This window comes from Pimephales promelas, chromosome 23 (genome assembly GCF_988280905.1).
Source record: "Pimephales promelas chromosome 23, fPimPro1.hap1.1, whole genome shotgun sequence".
NCBI lineage: Eukaryota > Metazoa > Chordata > Actinopteri > Cypriniformes > Leuciscidae > Pimephales > Pimephales promelas.
This window is the reverse complement of record NC_142791.1, coordinates 2,325,501-2,346,214: the sequence shown is the minus strand read 5'-3', so window position 1 is coordinate 2,346,214 and position 20,714 is coordinate 2,325,501. Positions and strand designations below refer to the sequence as shown.

The 20,714-nt window shown below is 38.6% G+C and overlaps 1 protein-coding gene across 1 annotated transcript; it reads right to left on the bottom strand.

Moving 5' to 3' along the window:
- Positions 1–5,756: 5,756 nt before the first annotated feature.
- On the bottom strand, positions 5,757–19,435 carry ripk4 (receptor-interacting serine-threonine kinase 4). The gene is made up of 8 exons (XM_039677523.2): positions 19,125–19,435; positions 14,510–14,801; positions 12,575–12,723; positions 12,412–12,461; positions 10,913–11,071; positions 9,686–9,798; positions 8,968–9,211; positions 5,757–8,078 (listed from the first exon to the last, which is right to left on the bottom strand). Exons 1-8 carry the CDS (start codon positions 19,304–19,306, stop codon positions 6,793–6,795), a joined length of 2,475 nt encoding a protein of 824 aa, XP_039533457.2. The 5' UTR covers positions 19,307–19,435; the 3' UTR covers positions 5,757–6,792.
- Positions 19,436–20,714: the final 1,279 nt, after the last annotated feature.

The window sequence follows — 20,714 nt, the reverse complement described above, 5'->3', positions numbered from 1 at the left end:
TGAGGGTAACATTTCAGATTCATTACCCTACTTTTATGAGGGGTTATAGTATTTTTGCTGTACATTATCGACTTTTGGTATGTGTTAATTATTTACGAATACAAACGCTGGTGAATTAGTTGAGAGTCAGTTGCTGCTCAATATAAATTAAGATAGCTTAAGGCACAGATCATTTAAATGATATGCTATCCGTTAAATATTACAATTTATGGCATTCAAATAGTGCTGCTATTTATTGTATAAATATTACAGTTGAGTTTGCGAGTAATGCGAAGAGAAAGCAGAGTTGGGTTGGGAAACCTCATGACTATCCACGTTGTTTCAAAGCGGCTTTTAGTGTGTTTGTGTGTGTTTGCCAAACTTTATGTTCTAGTTTTTTTAGAAACTATTTTTGTTGGACAAAAATATACAAACCGTCCATTTTTTTTCTGAAACGTAAATTTCTCAATGTTGATTAATCGTTTTAGAACTTTAATAAAGCTGTAGGCCTATAACGTTATGACATTACATTCATTTTATACTTATATTGATGCCCTTTGTAGCCCACTTGTCTTATAAAATCATGGCCACGGTTTTTATTTTATTTTATTTCCCAGTCGAGAAGAACAATCACATCGCCTCGAGCATTTGCGCACTCGGGGAATTCCAGAAGGGAATTTCTCTTTCCACAACACGTCAAAGCAACTCGCTTTGCTTTCGATTCTCCGCTCCACCATCCTTCCACTGTAGTCTGTGAAGTTACATCCTTACATAACTGAAATGGCACTAGAAACCAACGCTCCATGTGCCTTTGTGAATGCCTAATCAAGACAGTTATTCTGTTGAGGGTCCCATTATCGTCACTCTATTCTGCATTGATATAAAAAGAAATGGCTTCTGCTTTCATCATGTGCCAGTTTCCATGGGCCCTCATTTGGCACTCAGCATCTGTGTCATCTTCTTAGACAGATTGTCTGTGAGTGCTCGCCATCCCCTCCTGCATTCACATTCTCTGTCCATGTGCATAACTGTCCTTAATAGAGTCTTTCTGGCAAATTATTAGAAGCATATTTAAAATATAGAGACTCTTTTCATTTATAAACATGCAGGGAAATGCTACACAACCATGTAGCACATTCTAATCTCTCACAGTTTTGATTGAGGTACTCACTTCTTAAAGGGATAGTTCACTTTTAATTTAATTTTTGGTATGTTTTAGGTTACCTCAAGGGCATCCGAGATGTAGGTTTACGCAGTAGTTTCAATTTTGATATTTTTAGGTCAAACCGTTCTTGTCTGTCAGTCATATAATGGAGGTCTATGGTCACCACCTCAAAGAGCATGCACAGAGAAGTCCAAATTAAACATGATTTAAATGACTCGTAAATGTAAGAACACATTGATGGCCTAAGACACGAAACGAGCGGTTTGTGTGAGAAAACGAACCGTATTTATATTGTTTTTACCTCTAATTTACCTCTTTCCCTTTAATTATATTTGCTTAAAAAAGTGACACATTTCTGATGCAATGTGAGATTTTGTATTTATTTTTTGGTAATGCTGGTGATAAGGTTTAATCTGCTTTCCTCTGCTTGTCAATGTTGTCCATTTAATGTAATCTATTTATTATTGTATTTATTTTATTCATTTATTTATTTGCTTTAGAATGTTTGTTATTTTCTTTTCTAGAGAGTTATATTATTTTTTAAATGTGAAGTTTTTTGCTGAAGGTGTATGTACATCCTCATTTGTGTTTTCTTAATTTTAAAAATAATATATACTCACTTCTGCAGCCATAAACAAACCATTAGCGCCATCATCTGGCCAGATATGATACTGCAACATTTACTCATAATCATCACACATGCAACCACAGCTATAACCATTTAAGACATCCATTCATATTAAGTGGTCAAATAATGTATTTGATCGATTCGTTTTTGTTTTTTACACAGTATTGCATATTTGGTAACATCCTTGCATGCAACAGTAGCCTATATCCTCCAGAATTACACAGTGTATAAGTCCCCTTTCTTCGTGTTTAATAATTAATATGAAAGCTATTTTTATGACTTTATTTTAGCTATATTGGATTTTTGTTTTTTTACACAACAGTACAATTTAAGTGAATTGCAATAAAGCAAAAATGGGATTAATGGTGAAAAGCTTCTGACCAGTTCTAACGCCTCAAATTTATATAAAAATACTTTTAAAAAAATTATATACATTTATATAAATAAATAAATAAATAAATAAATAAAAGACAAATTATAAAATGCATGCCAAGTGTCTCTGACAGTTTAAAAGTTAATATTATGGGAAAAGTTCATATTTTAATCTGTGCAAAAATTGCGTGCGCACAACACACACACACACACACACTTTTGGATCAGAAACACCTTGCAATAGTAATTAGTGATTGCAAGAAAATACCACTTCCTTATGTTAACAAAGAAAAAAATTAAGATATGTATTTCAAAATGCGCATAAACTAAGGAAGACAGCATGCATTGAGTAGCATATATTTACTTCTATTTTTCCACAAGGTGGGGCATTGGAGTTGGAGAGATTCGTTTCATTCTGTCTGATTCACTTGTGTATTCAAAGAAGAAGAATGCAGTTCATGTCAGATCTTGCACATCTCATTTCACAGCAAGATGTCTTCAAGGAAACACCTGTATGTTCAAGGCGTCACAGTGCATTACTCACCCTGACATCACCCATTTCAGAAGCTTGTTTTAACTATTTGCTTTTTATCCTTGAATTGGATTTCATTGCTTCTGTTGTATATTTAATGGAAAACAAAACTCTTGCATTGCTGTATTAAATGATTTCTCATCATAACCCTCTGTTGAATTTCACAGAGCAATGAAGTCTTGTTTTATACCATTGTAATCTTTTCCAAATGCTTAGTATGACACCATACCATACACTAAATCCGGTGAACCTTTGAGACTTGAGGCACATTTTTATGCAACAAGTGAGAACTGGGCCACAGACAGTAGATTAGGGGAACAATAACTATATTCAGCTCCTTCCTGTTTGCAGAACTAGTCAATGAGTAACTTTCCATGAGATCGACTGAGTACAACTGTGAGTGCTGAACATGTCGGACACCCGCTCATAAATCAGTGAATTCATCTGCTTTCTGCAAGCCCTTGTTCTCCTATCTACTGAGTGATGTTTGTGCGTGTCCACGTGTGTGCACGTTTGAGCCTGTCGCTGGCTTTAAAACACCATCATCACACAACCTGCCAGACGAGTCCCACCAGTTTAGTAGAAGAAGTGGAAGAGGATTCATATCGTGCATGGCCCGCCGGTGTCTTTTTAAGATAATGAGGTGGTGGAGGTGTGTGTCACATATGAACAGTAAGGTATTGTTTTAACTTTGAAAAACATTTTCCATTCCAGCTACTATATTATGTCATTTCAGGCATTAGATACAATCGTCATGGGCCTGCATTCAAATAAATGTCACAAACACTCCACACACTGTGCTTTTTTTGGCAATAAAACCTCTGTGACAATAAAACAATATGTTAAAACATGGTTTGGCTCAAAACAAAACAAAAAGATGCTGCTCATAAATAAATTTAGAGGTATCCAGCCAGAATTTGTTTTAATATATTTTTTTCCCACAGGGATTTTATAGGGATCTTTGTTGCAGCTGTTCTTAGTTTCTGATGTAAACCCGATTTTCATTTTCAACCACAAAACATCTGTCCAACGTTGGAGATTAGCGTCAATCTGACATTGGATTCTGACTTCAACCCAACCATATCTCACGACCAATTCGTACGAGTGATTAAAAAGTTACTAATTCGTACTAATTCATACGACCTCACTCGTACGAATTCATACGATTTGTCGGGGCGGGGTCTGGGGTAGGTTATTCGTACGAATTAGCAAAAATCGTACTGATTCGTGCGAGTGAGGTCGTATGAATTGTTACGAATTGGCCACCACGTAAAACTCGTACGAATTCCCTTGAGATTTTCATTTGCAACGTTGGGTTTGGTCTTCTAAAAGGCTAACATATATCAAGCCTTTGTCTGAATATGGGTAACCAAACAGTTGATGCCACCACTGACTTTCATTGAATGAAAACAACAAAAAAACTACAATTTTCTGTACAGCATCATCATGGATAATGCAGTTTTCCCACCACAAATCACCCTGTAAAGTTTGATTATTATAAAATTAAGCTAAAAAAGGCAGACTTAAACGTCTTTAGCTGAAACACCATTGATTAACAACCTTGTCTTTAAAGATTTATATTGGTTAGAGTTTTTACCCCCGTAACCCAACTGTTACACTATTAGCCTACTATGCTGTTTATAGGCTGGTCTTGGTGGTTACTTACCGGGTGTTGCTATGTTGTTCCTAATGTGTTCGGTGTGGTTGCCAGGGTTTCTATGGGTTCCTGGGGTGTTGCTATGCGGTTCCTAGCATGTTCTAATTGGTTGCCACTAGCCAGGTATCCACAAGTTTCCGAGGGGCGCTCCTGTAAAAAATAAAGTGGGTGAAACTTCCGGTGACGCGGCGGAAGTAGCGTTCCAATGGTATTTTGTGTGTTAGCCAAGAGGCTAGCTGTTTTTCGGAGAATTATTTTACTATTTAAAGACGCAAATCTTTATGAGAGATGTCGTTACGGAGCTCAGGGACAACATGTGCTGTTCGCGGTTGTATGTATAACCGGACTAAACTAATTCACTGGCTTTAACGTGATTGTTTTGAACATAAGCTGAAAACGAAATCAGAGTGATCCTGCCAGAGCCTGTCTCTGATCCTGCCAACGACTGTAGTTTCCATCACCTCCCAAAAGATGACGAATCTTTCTGTGTACATTTGTTTAAATTCTTAATAATCATTTATAATTTTGAATAAACTCCAAAGCACAATGACTAAGTGTGTATTTTTTATTTTAATTGTTTGTCAGCTCACACAACTGTCTGTCACCATGCCTGGATGAGTATTGATTATTAATAATGTTATTATAATACTCCCAATCAACTACTGCGGAGGGCAAAAAGGTACTGTTATTTCACCCTTTTGAATTTCGTTGAGGTTGTGTTCCCACATCGTTAGCTAGTTTGCATCGCTATAACTTGAATGATCGTCAACTGTTGAATGAACGAGTGTCAAGCATGTCAAATCGCGCTTTGTTTACTTCGAACCGGAAGTCGCGCCCACTTTTGACGCAAGGCCTCATGGGGCGTAGGAAACTTGTGGATTGCTAGGGTGTTATGGGTGGTTGCTAGTGTGTTGCAATCGGTTGCCGGGTTTCATGGGCGGGATTTGTCAACTTTGTGCATATCCACTTCCGACGCAGTTCAACAATGGCTGAGACGAAGGCTATATATGTCACTGCTCTGTTCCAATTTGTAAATCTAACCAACAACGCCAACGCCAAGTTTTCATGGATTCTCGACTGAATTGAGTATAAGGAAGAACTGGATTAAAACTTTAAAATAAAACAAGGTAGCACGTTTGTTTGCTGCCGGCACTTTAGTGAATCAGACTAATTTACCAGGGATGCCGTATAAATAAACTTGTAGTCCTTCATCAGTTCGCCATTCAACGGAAGTGGCAGTGCACAAAGATCACTGAGTCCGGAAGTCCTACGTATCAGCGTGATAACCCCCTATGCTGTTGATGTTCTGTGTAATTGCTCAAGTTTTTCTTTTATTTTACCCAAATATTGACTGGAGTAAAGGTTAAACAGTAGTAATGGTTAAGTCTGACTAGGGTTGAAATATGCAACAACAGACAACAGGTACTTTACATACATGTGATGCACTTTAATTTTTCATCAAATATAAAAGTGTGCAAATATAAAAGTGTGCAAACACTACGGATAACTGAGAAATACCTTTTTTGTGTACAAAGAGGAAATGGGAAGGCAGCTTCATAAACTAGGCTAATTACAGAAGTCAAGGTGTTGACATCGGATTACGGAGTATGCTACGGAAGATTTTTTTACACAGATGCAAATGCATGGATAACAACAACAACCACAGAAACGCAGAGTTCAACAGCAGTTTAAAGACCTAGCAATTAACAGGCTTTCTGTTCCAGACAGTGAAAGGTAATGATGGCTACACCCCCCTTAGCAAAACGCAGGGCTCGGCGCAGTGGTTTTACAGAGTGATGAAAAGATAAAGTGGTCTCAGGAATGAGCCAGTGCCCTGAACATGAGGGTACATGGTTATAGAGTCTTCCTCCCCCGTACGGTCTACCCACACCTGTGATCCCCCCGAGGGCTCGTTCCCATGGTACGAGCCAAATGGGTCCATGCTCTATTTGAGTCAACCATTTTAATTATATAATTGGCCTCACAACATTGCCATTTCTCTTTAAATTCTAGACAACATTTGAACTTAAGTGCAATATTAAGTTGATATATGATGAGCTTATTGAAATATGCTACAAAATTAATTTCACTCATACAATTTTGAGGGTTGGAGAAAGCATTACTTGCATTGCATCCATCACCACAGTACACTGGTGACAAGAAGAAAATGGTGAAATTAAAGACATACAACAAACACAGGAATAGATAAACAATGGCATGGAAAGTACAATATCGAAGCTCTATTTACAGTAGCGATATATACAAGAATGCATTTCTAGTGTTGTCGCAAGACAACACTATTATTAAGGAGGAAAGTCAACAAGAGACCAAACCCTGGAGAAAATATTACGAGTAATTACAAAATGTACATTAAATCCGAATGGATAACAAGAGTCCCTATTTTAGAGCATCTATCAGTCTTTATAAAGTAGGAGGAGAAAGTGTCTTGAGAAAGACCCTCAACAAGGTGCCGATTCACACAACGAGTCTACGGGTATCAGTGTGCCGTCAACGTTTTTGTGGTTGGTGAGTTTCAGAATGACCACTTTCCTCTCCAGTTTCGTCGTCGGGGTGAGAGGATTCGGACTCTCTGGCTCCGATTCCGACGTGTAGTCAAACGAGCGCTCTCTGGCAAACTGCGGAGACAGCGGTGCTGCGTCGGCACCGCGTTCCAGGAGAACGCAGATGGCATCTTTGTGGCCGCCGCGTACAGCCAGGTGGAGTGGAGTGAATCCAGTTCTGTCTTGAGCATTAGCGACGTCGGGGAATCTCTGCAGAAGCTCTCGGAGGACCTCGCAGTGGCCGTTCTCGGCGGCCAGGTGACATGCCGTGCGAAGGCCGTGGTCGGCGCTCTCGGGCTCGGCACCCTCCGCCAGAAGCATTTTAACCGTCGGGAGGTGGCCTCTCTGGGATGCCAGGTGCAAGGCGGTGCAGCCGATGGCCGTCCGGCCGCTAATATCCGCGCCGTGTTTCACAAGCAGTCTCGAAGTGCTGGTGTGGCCCGTTTCCGCGGCCACGTGAAGAGGACTGTGGAGGCCGTCAGAAGTCAGGTGGACGTTAGCGCCGAGCTCCACCAGGATCCGTGCCACACGGTACTGGCCTCGCTGAGACGCCAGATGGAGCGGAGTGCGCCCGTCCGACGTCTGACCGTCAACGTCGGCACCTGCCTGCTTCACCAGGAGCTTCACGATTCCCAAATGGCCTTTCCAGGCAGCCAGGTGTAGTGCCGTCCAGTCGTCTTTGCCTTTGACGTGGACATCAGCACCACGACTGAGCAAGACCCTCACCACGTTCTCTTGTCCGTGGTGGCAGGCAATATGCGTCGGCGTGCGTCCCTGAGAGTCTATTTCGTTGATGGAAGCGGAGCGGTCTAGGAGTAGACGTGTCAGGGCCTCGTCGCCGTTCTGGGCTGCGAAGTGCAGCGGTGTGTACTGGTCCTCGTCCTTGGCGTTGACATTCGTCGTCTTGCGGCTCAGGAGAATCTCGGACACTCCCTTCAGCCGCTTCTCGGCTGCCAGGTGGAGGGGTGTGGATCCTTGAGTATTGGGCAAGTTAGGGTTGCAGTTGCTAAGCAGCAGAAACTTAACTGCTTCCTCATTGGCCAGAATCACGGCGAAGTGGAGCAGGTTGCTGCCACCCTCCAAGAGCAAGTCAACATCTTGTGGCTGGAGGATCTTCATCAGCTTAGCGATGTCCTCGGTGCGAATGGCTTCACAGAGCTTCTTCTTCTGTATCTCACTGGATTCTAAAGTAGTACATAACATAAATAATGAGTGAAAAAATATGTTTTTTTTTTGAGGGTTAAAGACATTTACCTCATAGAACTCCGGCGCAAAATGAACCTTTGGTCTTATAACACATTGGTACCTAGTCGACCGTTCTCTGAGATTTGTTTTCATGACAATCGAATGTAAAGAGTTTTATCTCTAAAAACTGTTTAGCGTATAATGCTAGTATATGGGGGCATATAATAAGTAAAAAGAAATCGCTAGTTTATACCACTAACAAGGCTCAAAATAGCCCCACACTTACACAGTAACATAATGAGGGTCCGTACATGCAAAACGAAGCATTGAGAACTTTGTAAGTGTACAGACCATTTAATAAGAAGATATTTTATAAAGTCAGTTCACTTCGTGTATACAAACAAGAGCCATCTTGGGAAAACAGTCACGACCAGTCGAACCACGAACGACGTGCCAAGTGAGGTGAACTGTATGAACGGCGTTCGTGGTTCGTGTTTTCCAAAGATGGCTCCTGTCTGTATACACAATGCTTTGTTTTGCATGTACGGACCCTCATTATGTTACTGTGTAAGTGTGGGGCTATTTTGAGCCTTGTTAGTGGTATAAACTAGCGATTTCTTTTTACTTAGTACTTAGTAAATGCCCCCATTACTAGCGTTATACGCTAAACAGTTTTTAGAGCCTTTAAGCCTGCTGTCAGAAATCCATTTTTATCTGAATCTCTTCAAATACTTTTTGTTCTTTGCAAAAATGCAAAAAAAAAATGAAACGAACAAAAAACCCTAAATAATTCAAAACAGAAGGAACAAGCTAAATAAAACAAATCGAATTTTCAGTTCTAAAATAAAATAAAAAGGTTGTACGAGTGGTAAGCTGCTTTGTTCTTACCATTCACAGCATTTTCCTTCTCAAAGGACAATGTAATCGAGCCTTGGGATGAGAAAGCCGAGTCCACAGAGGAGATGCCCGACAGTCTCTTGCTGGTGTTGTCTTTGCTCTCAAGGGACTCCTCTTTGACGTCGCTAAAACTGCGCGAGAAGCCGGAGTCGATCTGAGACAGCAACTCGGAGAGGCTGCAGTCCTTCTCAGGTAACATGGCTGACTTTGGCCTCACTGGCTTTTGGTTGCTAGCCTGTGTGTGAAGAAAAGTAACCGATTGTTTGTAAGAGGAAAGATTAGCCACTTGGATCATACATGGATAAGTCACTGACTGCAGATGTATTGTAAACATTTCCTTCAAAAGACGGAGCATTTAGACAAAGGAAGGACGGCATATTCTTCCTAAAATAAACAGTTTTATACGCTCGCTCGCCCACGAAATGACAGAAGGGTTCTGTTGAAGCAATGCAGTTCGGTGGCATTCTCTGTCACTGATGAAAGACTGACATCTTAGTGAAACATTTGCACTATGTACCTAGACTAAAACAAACGAATACCAAAGAGCTGCCTAATTACTGAGGGGCAGGAAGTCTAAACTACATTGCGGAGGTCAGTCTTAATGAGTCACATGAACATAACTTGATGGAAACACTGCTTTACGTCACACACGGTATGACAGCGGAAGAAGATTTGTAATAATCATGCATAGCGAATGATCTGATATTACCTGTTCGCTGGAGGCTGGGGCAGGGCAGGGCGAACATTCTGGTTCTGAAGAAATGGAAGCTCTGGACTCATCATGAGGTTTGGTGCACAGATCCTCAGCTTCTGAAGTGATCTCTGGAGGAGGAAGTCAACCATGTTAGACACATATGCATTAACATATAAATATGCATACATATTCATACGATCACCGCCAATTGACCTATGGCTAAGCCACACCCCCTCCACTCACTCGGACACACAGTCAACGTTCGGGGACAGGCGCTGATAATTTACTCACCCCCATGTCATCCAAGATGTCCATGTCTTTCTTTCTTCAGTCGAAAAGAAATTAAGGTTTTTGATGAAAACATTCCAGGATTTTTCTCCATATAATGGACTTCAATGGGAACCAAACGCTTGGTTTGGTCCAAAAGACAGTTTCAGTGCAAACTGTTCAAAGGGCTTTAAACGATTCTAGACGATGAATAAGGGTCTTATCAAGCGAAACGATCGGCCATTTCAAAAATAAATAAAAGTTTAAGTTTTATAAGAACAAATTGTCGCCTTGCTCTGTTCTGTGATGCGCGTTCGTGACTCTCCTGTTCGAACTCGTTCATCAAAATTAACAAATCTTTTTCCGAGTCAATTCGTTTATTTCTTTCGTTGAATGAACCAAATGACACGAAAAAAGATTTGTTCATTTTGATAAACGACTCAAAATGAACGAACGCACATCACAGAACAGAGCAAGGCGACCAATTGAGCTTATAAAACGTAAAATTTGTTTTTTGTTTTATTAAATGAGAGATCGTTTCGCTTGATAAGACCCTTCTTCATCATCTGGAATCGTTTAAAGCCCTTTTAACAGTTTGCAGTTTTTTCACTGAAACTGTCTTTTTGGACCTTGAACTGTTTGGTTCCCAGTGAAGTCCATTATATGGAGAAAAATCCTGGAATGTTTTCATCAAAAAACTTCATTTCTTTTCGACTGAAGAAAAAAAGACATGGACATCTTAGATGACATGGGGGTGAGTAAATTATCAGCAAAAGTTTTAAACTACTCCTTTAATAGAAAATGCTTCCTGAAATAACAAAACATACTCATGTTTTAAAAGTTGTACTGCAGAACATGAATAACAACATTATCTTGTTGTCTGCAATATTCTGTCATGTCACTGTTGCAATGCAACTCTAGTTCCTGTGATTCAGCTTTTTCGTCACTGGTATGATGGAAACGAGACACACTCACCTTGAAAACTGGGTCTGGCTTCAGGAGAATGTGCCCAGCACTTCTGCATAAGGGCCAGGAACCCTGAGCAGGCCTGGGGACGACTGCGGGGAATAACGCTGAGGTCTGGACGAACACCCTTCACCACCTTCACCATTATGTGCAGGATGTTATTGTCTCCTATGAAACAGACAGAGCAAATAATAACATCAGTATATTTGCCACACAACAGAATGCAGTGATATAGCTAATGTAGCTTAATTGCAATTCCTTAAAGGGACCGTATTTGTCTGTCAGTCATATAATGGAGGTCTATGGTCACCACCTCAAAGAGCATGCACAGAGAAGTCCAAATTAAACATGATTTAATGACTCATAAATGTAAGTACACATTGATGGCCTAAGACACGAAATGAACGGTTTTTATATAGTTTTTACCTCTTGTAATCACAGCCACGTCCAAGTGATCTGAGAGCGCGGGCGCTTTGTGGCTGTGGTTACTAGAGGTAAAACTATATAAATACTGTTCGTTTTCTCACACAAACCGCTTGTTTCGTGTCTTAGGCCATCAATGTGTACTTACATTTATGAGTCATTAAATCATGTTTAATTTGGACTTCTCTGTGCATGCTCTTTGAGGTGGTGACCATAGACCTCCATTATATGACTGACAGACACGAACGGTTTGACCTAAAATGATCAAAATTGAAAATACTGTGGAAACAAAGACACCTACATCTTGGATGCTCTTGAGGTAAGATAAAACATACCAAAAATTAATTTCAAAGTGAACTATCCCTTTAATTTAATCGAGTAAATTACACAAATTAATTTCACCCCAAAGATCAACAGAAAAATAAAATATATTTTGCATCACTAAAAAAATAAAACTCAATTCTCATTTCTGCTACAGATCTGCAATGGTTTACTTTTGTTTTACTCATAATGCTGATTCTCAATGCTGATTCCCTTCCATTAATATTGTATGTTATTGTTGGTTTCTTGTTTTTATTAAATCATCATAAATTAAAGTCAAAACAACAAATTCTACACTGATGTTTAAGTACTAAAATTTAAATAATATTTATTCTAACAAAAACGGGGATCAACAACATCCTGAAGATATTTTGTTCATTACACCAAAAAAAAAAATAATAATAATAAAAACACTTGTCAAAAAGCAACCGGAGGCCGCTGATTTCACATCCTGTTATTTCAATCTTCATTGTACAGTACATTAGGATATTGTATAGGTTTCTTTTGGAAGGATTGTCTGGCAGCCAATAGCTTTCATTCACCGGTGCCAAACACAACAGTTATGCCTCTTTTTTTCAGTTTCATTCTTTCATACTGAAGCTTGTAACTGCTAGTTACTAAAAAAAGCAGTCATATATTTTCCGTCCCTTATACCTGGAAATCACAACCCTCAGAGTGCCAGATAGATTGAAATGAATACAAAAAATCCTAACATAACACAGAGGAGTAATTCCAGACACGACCGATTTTACTTCTCGTCTTACCTTGATATGGCTTCTTCTGTGTGAGAATTCCCCAGATAACAATCGAAAAACTGTGAAACAACACGTGTGTTAGTCAACATTGACATAAGCAGGAAAGGATGGTTTTGAAAGACAGAAGCTAGTCTCATATTTGAGATATAATTTATCCACATAGTTGGCTGACCTGTACACGTCGTGTTTAACGTCAGAGATTCTGTCTTTTTCTATAATCCTCTCTGGAGGGAGGTAAGCGATGGTGCCACAAAACCCATCACGGCTAATGTCGTCGTTCCTGGAAAAGCCATTCCACCTTGCTAGGCCGAAGTCAGAAATCTAAAATGAAGACCAGAAAGAAAAGGGAAATGATTAGGTCTTTAGTTTTTTTATTGTGCTTTTTTTCCAAAAAAAAAAAAACATATTTAGAGTCGCCTACTATTAGGTGGGGAAGCCATGATTTCTCTGTAAATGTGTGCACGCATATGTAGGCGTGTGTGTGCCAACCCTTCATTAACACTGCCTAGCTTTAGCTTGTTCAGACTGGTCCAGGATACATGTTTACATCCAGCCTTTTCAATCCGACAACGATTCCCACCCATCCCTCGTGACACCTGCTTACTCATCCATGAGAAGGTTGGATATAAATGGGATAAAGCATGGGAAAGCTTTTCAACCCTCAGGGAATTTTCTGGAAAGGTATGCAGGGACCGTGAAAAGAAAATGATAGGTGTACCACCCCTCCCTCATCGCTTATGAACTTTCCTGTACAGATGATCATGTGACACGACTGAGATTAAAATTGTTGTTCGGTCGTCAGCGCCGGATTAAGATTACAAATCATCATGTTGACGGGTGTTTTCATGAACCTGAAGCACATAATCTAGATGTTTAAAGGAGTATTTCACTTTAAAAAAAACTTTTGCTGATAATTTGTCATCCAAGATGTCCGTGTCTTTCTTTCTTCAGTCGAAAAGAAATTAAGGTTTTTGATGAAAACATTCCAGCATTTTTCTCCATATAATGGACTTCAATGGGAACCAAACGGCTCAAGATCCGAAATCAAACATCAAAATGAACGAATCTTTTTTTGAGTCATTTGGTTCATTCAACGACCCAAATGACTCAAAAAAGACTCGTTCGTTTTGATGAACAGGAGAGTCACACAGAACAGATCAAGGCGAGCATTTGTGCTTATAAAACTTAAAGTTTTTTATTTATTTTTTAAATGGCCGATCGTTTCACTAGATAAGACCCTTATTCATCGTCTGGTGTCGTTTAAAGCCCTTTGAACAGTTTGCACTGAAACTCTCATTTAGACCTTGAACCGTTTGGTTCCCATTGAAGTCCATTATATGGAGGAAAATCCTGGAATGTTTTCATCAAAAACCTTAATTTCTTTTCGACTGAAGAAAGAAAGACATGAGCATCTTGGATGACATGGGGGTGAGTAAATTATCAGCAAAAGTTTTTTTTAAAGTGAACTACTCCTTTAACTCAGGATTAGAGGTTGTGTTATTGCACTTTTGATCCAAACATCATGATCTTTACTTTAAAATAATTTATAACCCCTTAAACAGGGTTTCCCAAAATGGGGTTCATGAATTGATAAATTTCATGAAAAAAATAAATAAATAATCACAATAAACAATGTTTACCAGCATGTCATGTGACTATTCTATTAAACGCCAGAGAACCGTGAACAATGGGTTGCTAAATTATTGAAAAATGATTCACTTTTAGGAACACAAAAAAGACCATTGTAACAGTTTTTGTCCATAAAATAGAAGTTAATGGGGTCCATAACAACATTGGAGATGTGAAGATGATTACTTTCAATATAAGGAGACAGAGAGAGATTTTTAAAATATCTTCTTTTGCGTTTCCACAGAAGAAAGAAAGTCATACAGGTTTGGGTCAATACGAGAGAGATGATTTTGAGTGAATGATAGACAGATTAATCTCTATATAACCTGTAGGTGTTTTTCAAAAGAAGTGCAATGTACTTGGGTAGCGATGAATCACGCACACCTAAGCTTTGATGCAATGAATCAACTGCAAATCTTCTAAAACATGAGCACTTCATTAGCAAGGTCATGACCAGACGTGGCTCGCTCGGTCTCACCTTAATGTGGTAGTGAGCGTCCAGCAGGATGTTAGCGGGTTTAAGGTCCAGATGAAGTAGGGGCGGGTTCATGCAATGCAGGAAGTTCATCCCCACCGCGGTCTCATGGATAATGCGGAAACGCAGCTCCCAGGGCAGTGACTCTGAGGCCAGAAGAGTCTCCAGAGAGCCCGTCTCCATGTACTCCATCACCAATCCCTGCGGGTCGCTGCAAATGCCGTACACGGGGAGGATGTAGCGGAACTTGGCCGCCTCCATCTTCTTGGCCTCCTCCAAGAGTTCGGCACGCTCCCTAAACAACAACAGAAAAACAATGAGTTACAAAAAGCATTTATTTTGTAAGGAATGTCTTCACCTGGGAGGGATAAAGCTGGATTTAAGCTGGATTTAAGCTGGATAACTGGCAACACACCCAATTAGATAGAAATCACAAAAAAAGAAAATCACAGCGAGGCACTTTTAAAAACAACAACAAGGAAAGGTACTAAAACCTGTTGGACCTGAGCACAATGGCAAAGCTGACTCACTCATATTATCCGGAAGCGTATTATGAACAATGACACCATGTTTTTTTAGCAATTGGCTAAATTTCCATTATGAAACAGCTTTACCGTTTCTCCACAGTGCTGTTTACAGTAGGCTATATTTATCTGACATGATCCCAGTCTTTAACGTTGATTGTTTGAACGGCTCTCTTGTACTTTGTTCTTACAAAACTGCTTTTATTAGTGACAAATCAGACAGAAAGGTCTTCATTTTATAACTGGACTCACAAAGGACATCTCAAAGTTTACTGTTTATCTGTTTGCTTTGCACACAGCAGCAACACGTCTCTCAACCAATCAAGCACGGATATTAAACAAAATTAGCATTTTGCTTATCACTTTATTAGTTTGCTGATTCTTTTATTACTCATATGACGTCAACGCTTAAGCCAAAGTGGCCACATAGTTCTCTCCGACAACTTTAGCATTAAGTAAATAGATAAATCATAAAATTTAATAAAAGAGTTTAGGAAAGGGACTAAGGGAGGGAAAGCATAACTCCTAATGAATAAATAAATACATTTATTTAAAAAAAAATTTTTTTAACACATTTATTTTTGATATTTTCTACTTCAAGAAAGCTAGCTGAGAAGCCAAGAGATATCATAAGATAACAACAAACAAACAAATACATATTGAAAAATAAATAATTTATTTTTGATACACTTAGTGCGGATATAAAACTAACTATAAGAATGACGAGGGAAAGCAGAACACTAAACAAATATTACAAAACAATAAATACAATTTAAATTATTTAAAAGAAAAACACTTTTTTTTAAGATTAATCGCATCCAAAATAAAAGTTTGTGTGTACATATTTACATGTGTGTGTGCATTTAATTATTATACACACATGCATGTATATATTTAAGGAAAATGTGCATGTATATATTGTATGTATATTTATACTATTCATAAATATTTATATTTTATATATAAATTATACATATAGAACACATTTTCCTAAATATATACATGCATGTGTGTGCATTTATAAATACAAAATAATTATACGTAGTACTTTTTCTAATACTTTTAGGCCTGGTTTCACAGACAGGGTTTAGATTAAGCCTTATTTCAATTAGCATGCATTAGAAAAACAAAAATCTTACTGGTGTGAATATTGAGACAAAACTTATTTTAAGATATAATTTTCAGCTCAAACATGCATTTTAGTCTGAGACTAGGCTCAAGCCGAGGGTTAGTGTTGATGTAAAACTAGCTTTAAGAATGCCGAGGGAAAGCATAACTCTTAAAGTCTGGTAGAAAACAATGGTGCGATTGGACAAATGGGAGGTAAGGAGTGAGAAGATTACAGGGAGTGTGGAGGTAAACGTTTAAAACTGCCCATGCTAATGCCACACACTGTTCTGCCACCCTTTTCAGCTCAACAAAAGCCGTTCTTTTCTTTAAAAAAAAAAAAAAAAAGCCCGGATCCAGTTCTACCAGTTCTGCAAGAGGCCTGACGGAGCACAGGAGGACAAAGCCTGCTTTAAGTCTGTGCCCTATTTAGATGGGGGAGGCAAATTAAGAGTCTTCTACCTTCAGATCTCAGGTACTGATAAACCTCTGTGTTCAGGGTCACGTGGAACAGCATTCATTAGATTTCAATCAGATGCTTTTGTTGTTTTCCTCCTCAAGCTTGGTGATGCAAAGTGACATCCACATGAAGAGATCGAAAGCAAGTTTTGCAAGAAGACGCGCAAGCACGTCGCAATTGATGTGACCCTCATAACCTGAAGGAATCTTTTAACATGAGGGACCTGTTGATGTTTCCCGTCGTCACACATCATCGTGCTACATATCAATAGTGCCTCTGATCTGATAAACAAAGTACAATCAGGGCCTAGTCTACATAAAGTTATAGAGCAGTTGCATAACATTACAAATAGCTTGAACCCAATACATGCTCCTCTTTTCATGCTCATCCAAGGCTATTGAAACATTTATGCTCACATCATATGAAATTGTGTATCAAAGGTCCCGCAGAAGTGCAATTCAAAAAGTCTAAGCTAGAATAATTATCACAACTTTATATGTAAATATTGGTGTTTTAATGCAGTTTCAGAGAGGCTCACACACACTCTCAGGAACAAGCAGAGTAACGACCGAGCTCAGTGTTTTGACTGAATGACATGGTTTATTTCTCGCAAAACCTTTTAGTATGCATCCATCCGCAATATTTTCTATATATGGCATTGTATCATTGTGTGATACTGTTGTAAAGTCTCAGCCTAGTCGCCATTCACTGCCATTATATGGAGGAGCGCGTGCACGACATTAAAAAAAATTCTCCCTTCCTGAAAACGAAAGAAGGACATATGGCATTGGAACAACACCACGGTGAGTAAAGGATGACTGCATTTATATTTTACTCTTTAATATTGCAATAGTGGCTCAAGATTCAGCATTGACTTGCATAAACATCATAAGTCATTTCAAATTAATTTAAAAACTTTAAATATAAAGTTCAATGAAGAAGACTGACAGGTTTCTTATGTTGTTGTTAGGGTGAATATTAGGGTGAATTTTATTAAATCAAAGTCAATAAGTGTGCAGGCCCAATGTTTGTGAATATTTAATTGTTTTCACACACACGTATATACAAATACACCAAGAATCCTAAAAAAAATTATCACAGTTAGTTAGTTTACACAAAAAATTAAGTAGCACCACTGTGATAATTCAGCATTGATAATAATAATTTTAAAAAATAAGTAAATATCGTATACCATAATTGACTTGATAAGTCAAATGTTATGCGTGTGACTGCAACATCTGTGTGCATACCAAAGCTCTGGGTAAGATGATCTATGGAAGTTACTGGGAAACAGAGCTCACACACACACACACACACACACACACACACACAGCCACTCCTTGTCATGTCAGGACAGAGTTAAAGTGGAAGATGGATGTAATGTAAATGGAAGTCTTTAGACAGCCACAGAGTCTTAACCTTCAAGTGGTCTTTGTTTCCTGTTTACACTTCTGGGCGATCCCAACAATTGATTGAGTTATTGTACAAAATATATACATTTTTAATCATACAAATAATATATGTTTTTTGTTTTTGTTTACTTCTCATCTATTCATTAGTGCTGTGTTTTTGGAGATATAAAGTACTTTTGTATCCATATACCACACAATTCCTCAACTACACCATTAGCTTGCATATGAATTTTTTTTTTTTTTTATAATACATTGCATTTATGCTCTAGTACTAGGCCTTTATTTCTGTGTAAAAAATTTCTGATTTATGCCGGATTTTTTTTTTTTTTTTTTTTTTTTTTTTGACACATGAATAAAATATTTAGTTGTTTTTTTCCCCATATTTCCTATTTATTTCAATGTGGGGTCATATTGACCCCGAAGACCAGAAGTGTAAACATTTTTTTACATACCTTCAGAACAACCGAATCAAGCCCAGTTTTTTTGTGTGTGTGTGTGTCTGTGTGTATAGATAGATAACGTATGAAAAGTCACAAAATCTTATTCTAATGAGATGAAGGGAACCTTTTTATTAAGTATAAGTCGATTGGGGTCGTATAGACCCCATGACTCGATTGAAGGTTAAGAGATATCCATATTGCGCATATTTGGTAAGACTGGGGGCATAATCACAGCTCAAGGCAGTATATTAGAGGAGGTTTCCTGACACCATGTTGAGGGACAGCGTCTTTTTGCATGTAAGCACAATAAATGTTCATTTGAACAGAATAGAGACTTTCCTAGAAGTAGCGTAATGAATATTAATGCTCCCTAATTCACATTGGACAAAAAAAAAAGTTACGGAATTCTGTATTGCATTTCTAATTCAAAATAAATAATAAACAAACCAAAAAAAAAAAGCAATTAGTATCAATACAAACTGACATGAAAGCATATTTCCAGAATGGCATTCTCAAATTATGCATTTCACATCACAAAAACAAACTTCACTTGCCTTTCACATGACTGTGTTTCACCACCAACACACGCACACACACACACGCACGCGCGCGCGCGCTTTAGACTCTTCTAAAGACGCCTCAGTGAGCTGAAAGTGACGATAAAAATGAACTCACTTGTCATCTGAATGAAGACTGGGAGGGCACTTGATCGCCAGCAGTGTTTTCCACTGAATATGTCGTACTTTGTACACCTGTCCGAAGCCACCGGAGCCAATCTTTTCCCAACTCCCAAACTCTGAAGCGTCAAAAGTTTTCAGAAGTCCCATAATCCCTGGGGAATTCTCTGGGACGTCCATCTTTCAAGCTGTTAAACAAGATCCTGTGCTCTCTGGATTCTCTTTTTCATATAAAAAAACGTTTGTCAAAGACAAACAGGTTGTGAACTGTTCCTTGTTTTTTTCCTGTCTGTACAGACGGCTTCTGTCTGGCCCTACCCCTGTGCTCAGGTAAGAGGGGGAGGAGCCTAATGATGACATCATTTCCCAAGCCAGGAACACACAGAGTGGCAGAGTCAATTGCCCAATCTAGTCCTATGACACATATATCCATTTATATGCTCAAGGACATTAGTGACGCCCATAAAGCACCTTTTCAACTTCACTACATCTAATACAGCACCAGAAGTTACAAACATCTCAGATTTCTGCTCAGAAAGGTTATTTGACACAGTTATCCAAGCTCAAGGAATGCTGGTTATATCACCCAACACCTTTATAACCTGAGATAACAAGAATGTGAAGATTGTCTCAACAAGTGTCCTGGTTATGCGATACGGCTAAGACGAGCCATGTGGAATGTTAAAAATCATTGAACCCAGTCATAGAAGCGTTTATATTAGCCAGAGGTTCAAGTATGCGTGAACTCAATTGAAGTTAATCTAAATAACAGTTTAGTTGTGACTTCAGGGTAACTCATTTTACATTGACCTGATTAAGTTTACATCCACCAGACCTTGCACCACAATGTTCTCATGCAAATAACAGTGAGTCATGTTGAATATTTTTAAGATCCGTTCAATGGATTATTAATAAGGTCTTAAATAAATGACCAATCTTTCCCTCTGGTGTAGGTGGTATTTCGTTGATTTTTAACCCATAGGAATGTTTGCCTTTTTAACCATACAAAGCCACCTACAGTGACATATTTGATAGACACGTTTCTAAGGCCATGATCAAAACTTAGCTGAAAAATCTGTTGTACACAATCTTCTATATGTCTTCTGTTGTCTGGCTGAGGTGATATTTTTCCTACTGGAGTATAAACTCCATATTCTCACTATCATACTATATGGGGCATTAAAGCCTATTTCATAATGAAGGCTTTACTATGTTAAATCGCATTTGCATTCAGGTGAAACTCACTAGAGATGTCCATTGCTGTTTTATTGTCTTCAAGATGAATTAAAGTGGATCCAAAGAAAGGATTATTCACATGTGAGGACAATAGTTCACAGGATGCTCAATGGGTTTCATGCATAAACGCAATGTTTGGGTGTGATAGTTTAGAAATCAGCAATTCAGATGTGTATGAGAGAGAGCAGTGGGTGAAGATGTTCATATCTCAATAAATGTAATAGGAAACCTGCATGGTTCACATTGAAGACTCACCTCAACGCACATTTATTATTCACATAAATACATTAGATCAATTCTTGAAGTTTGGCAATAACTACAAGCAGTTGTTCAATTGTCTTTGGCGCACCCT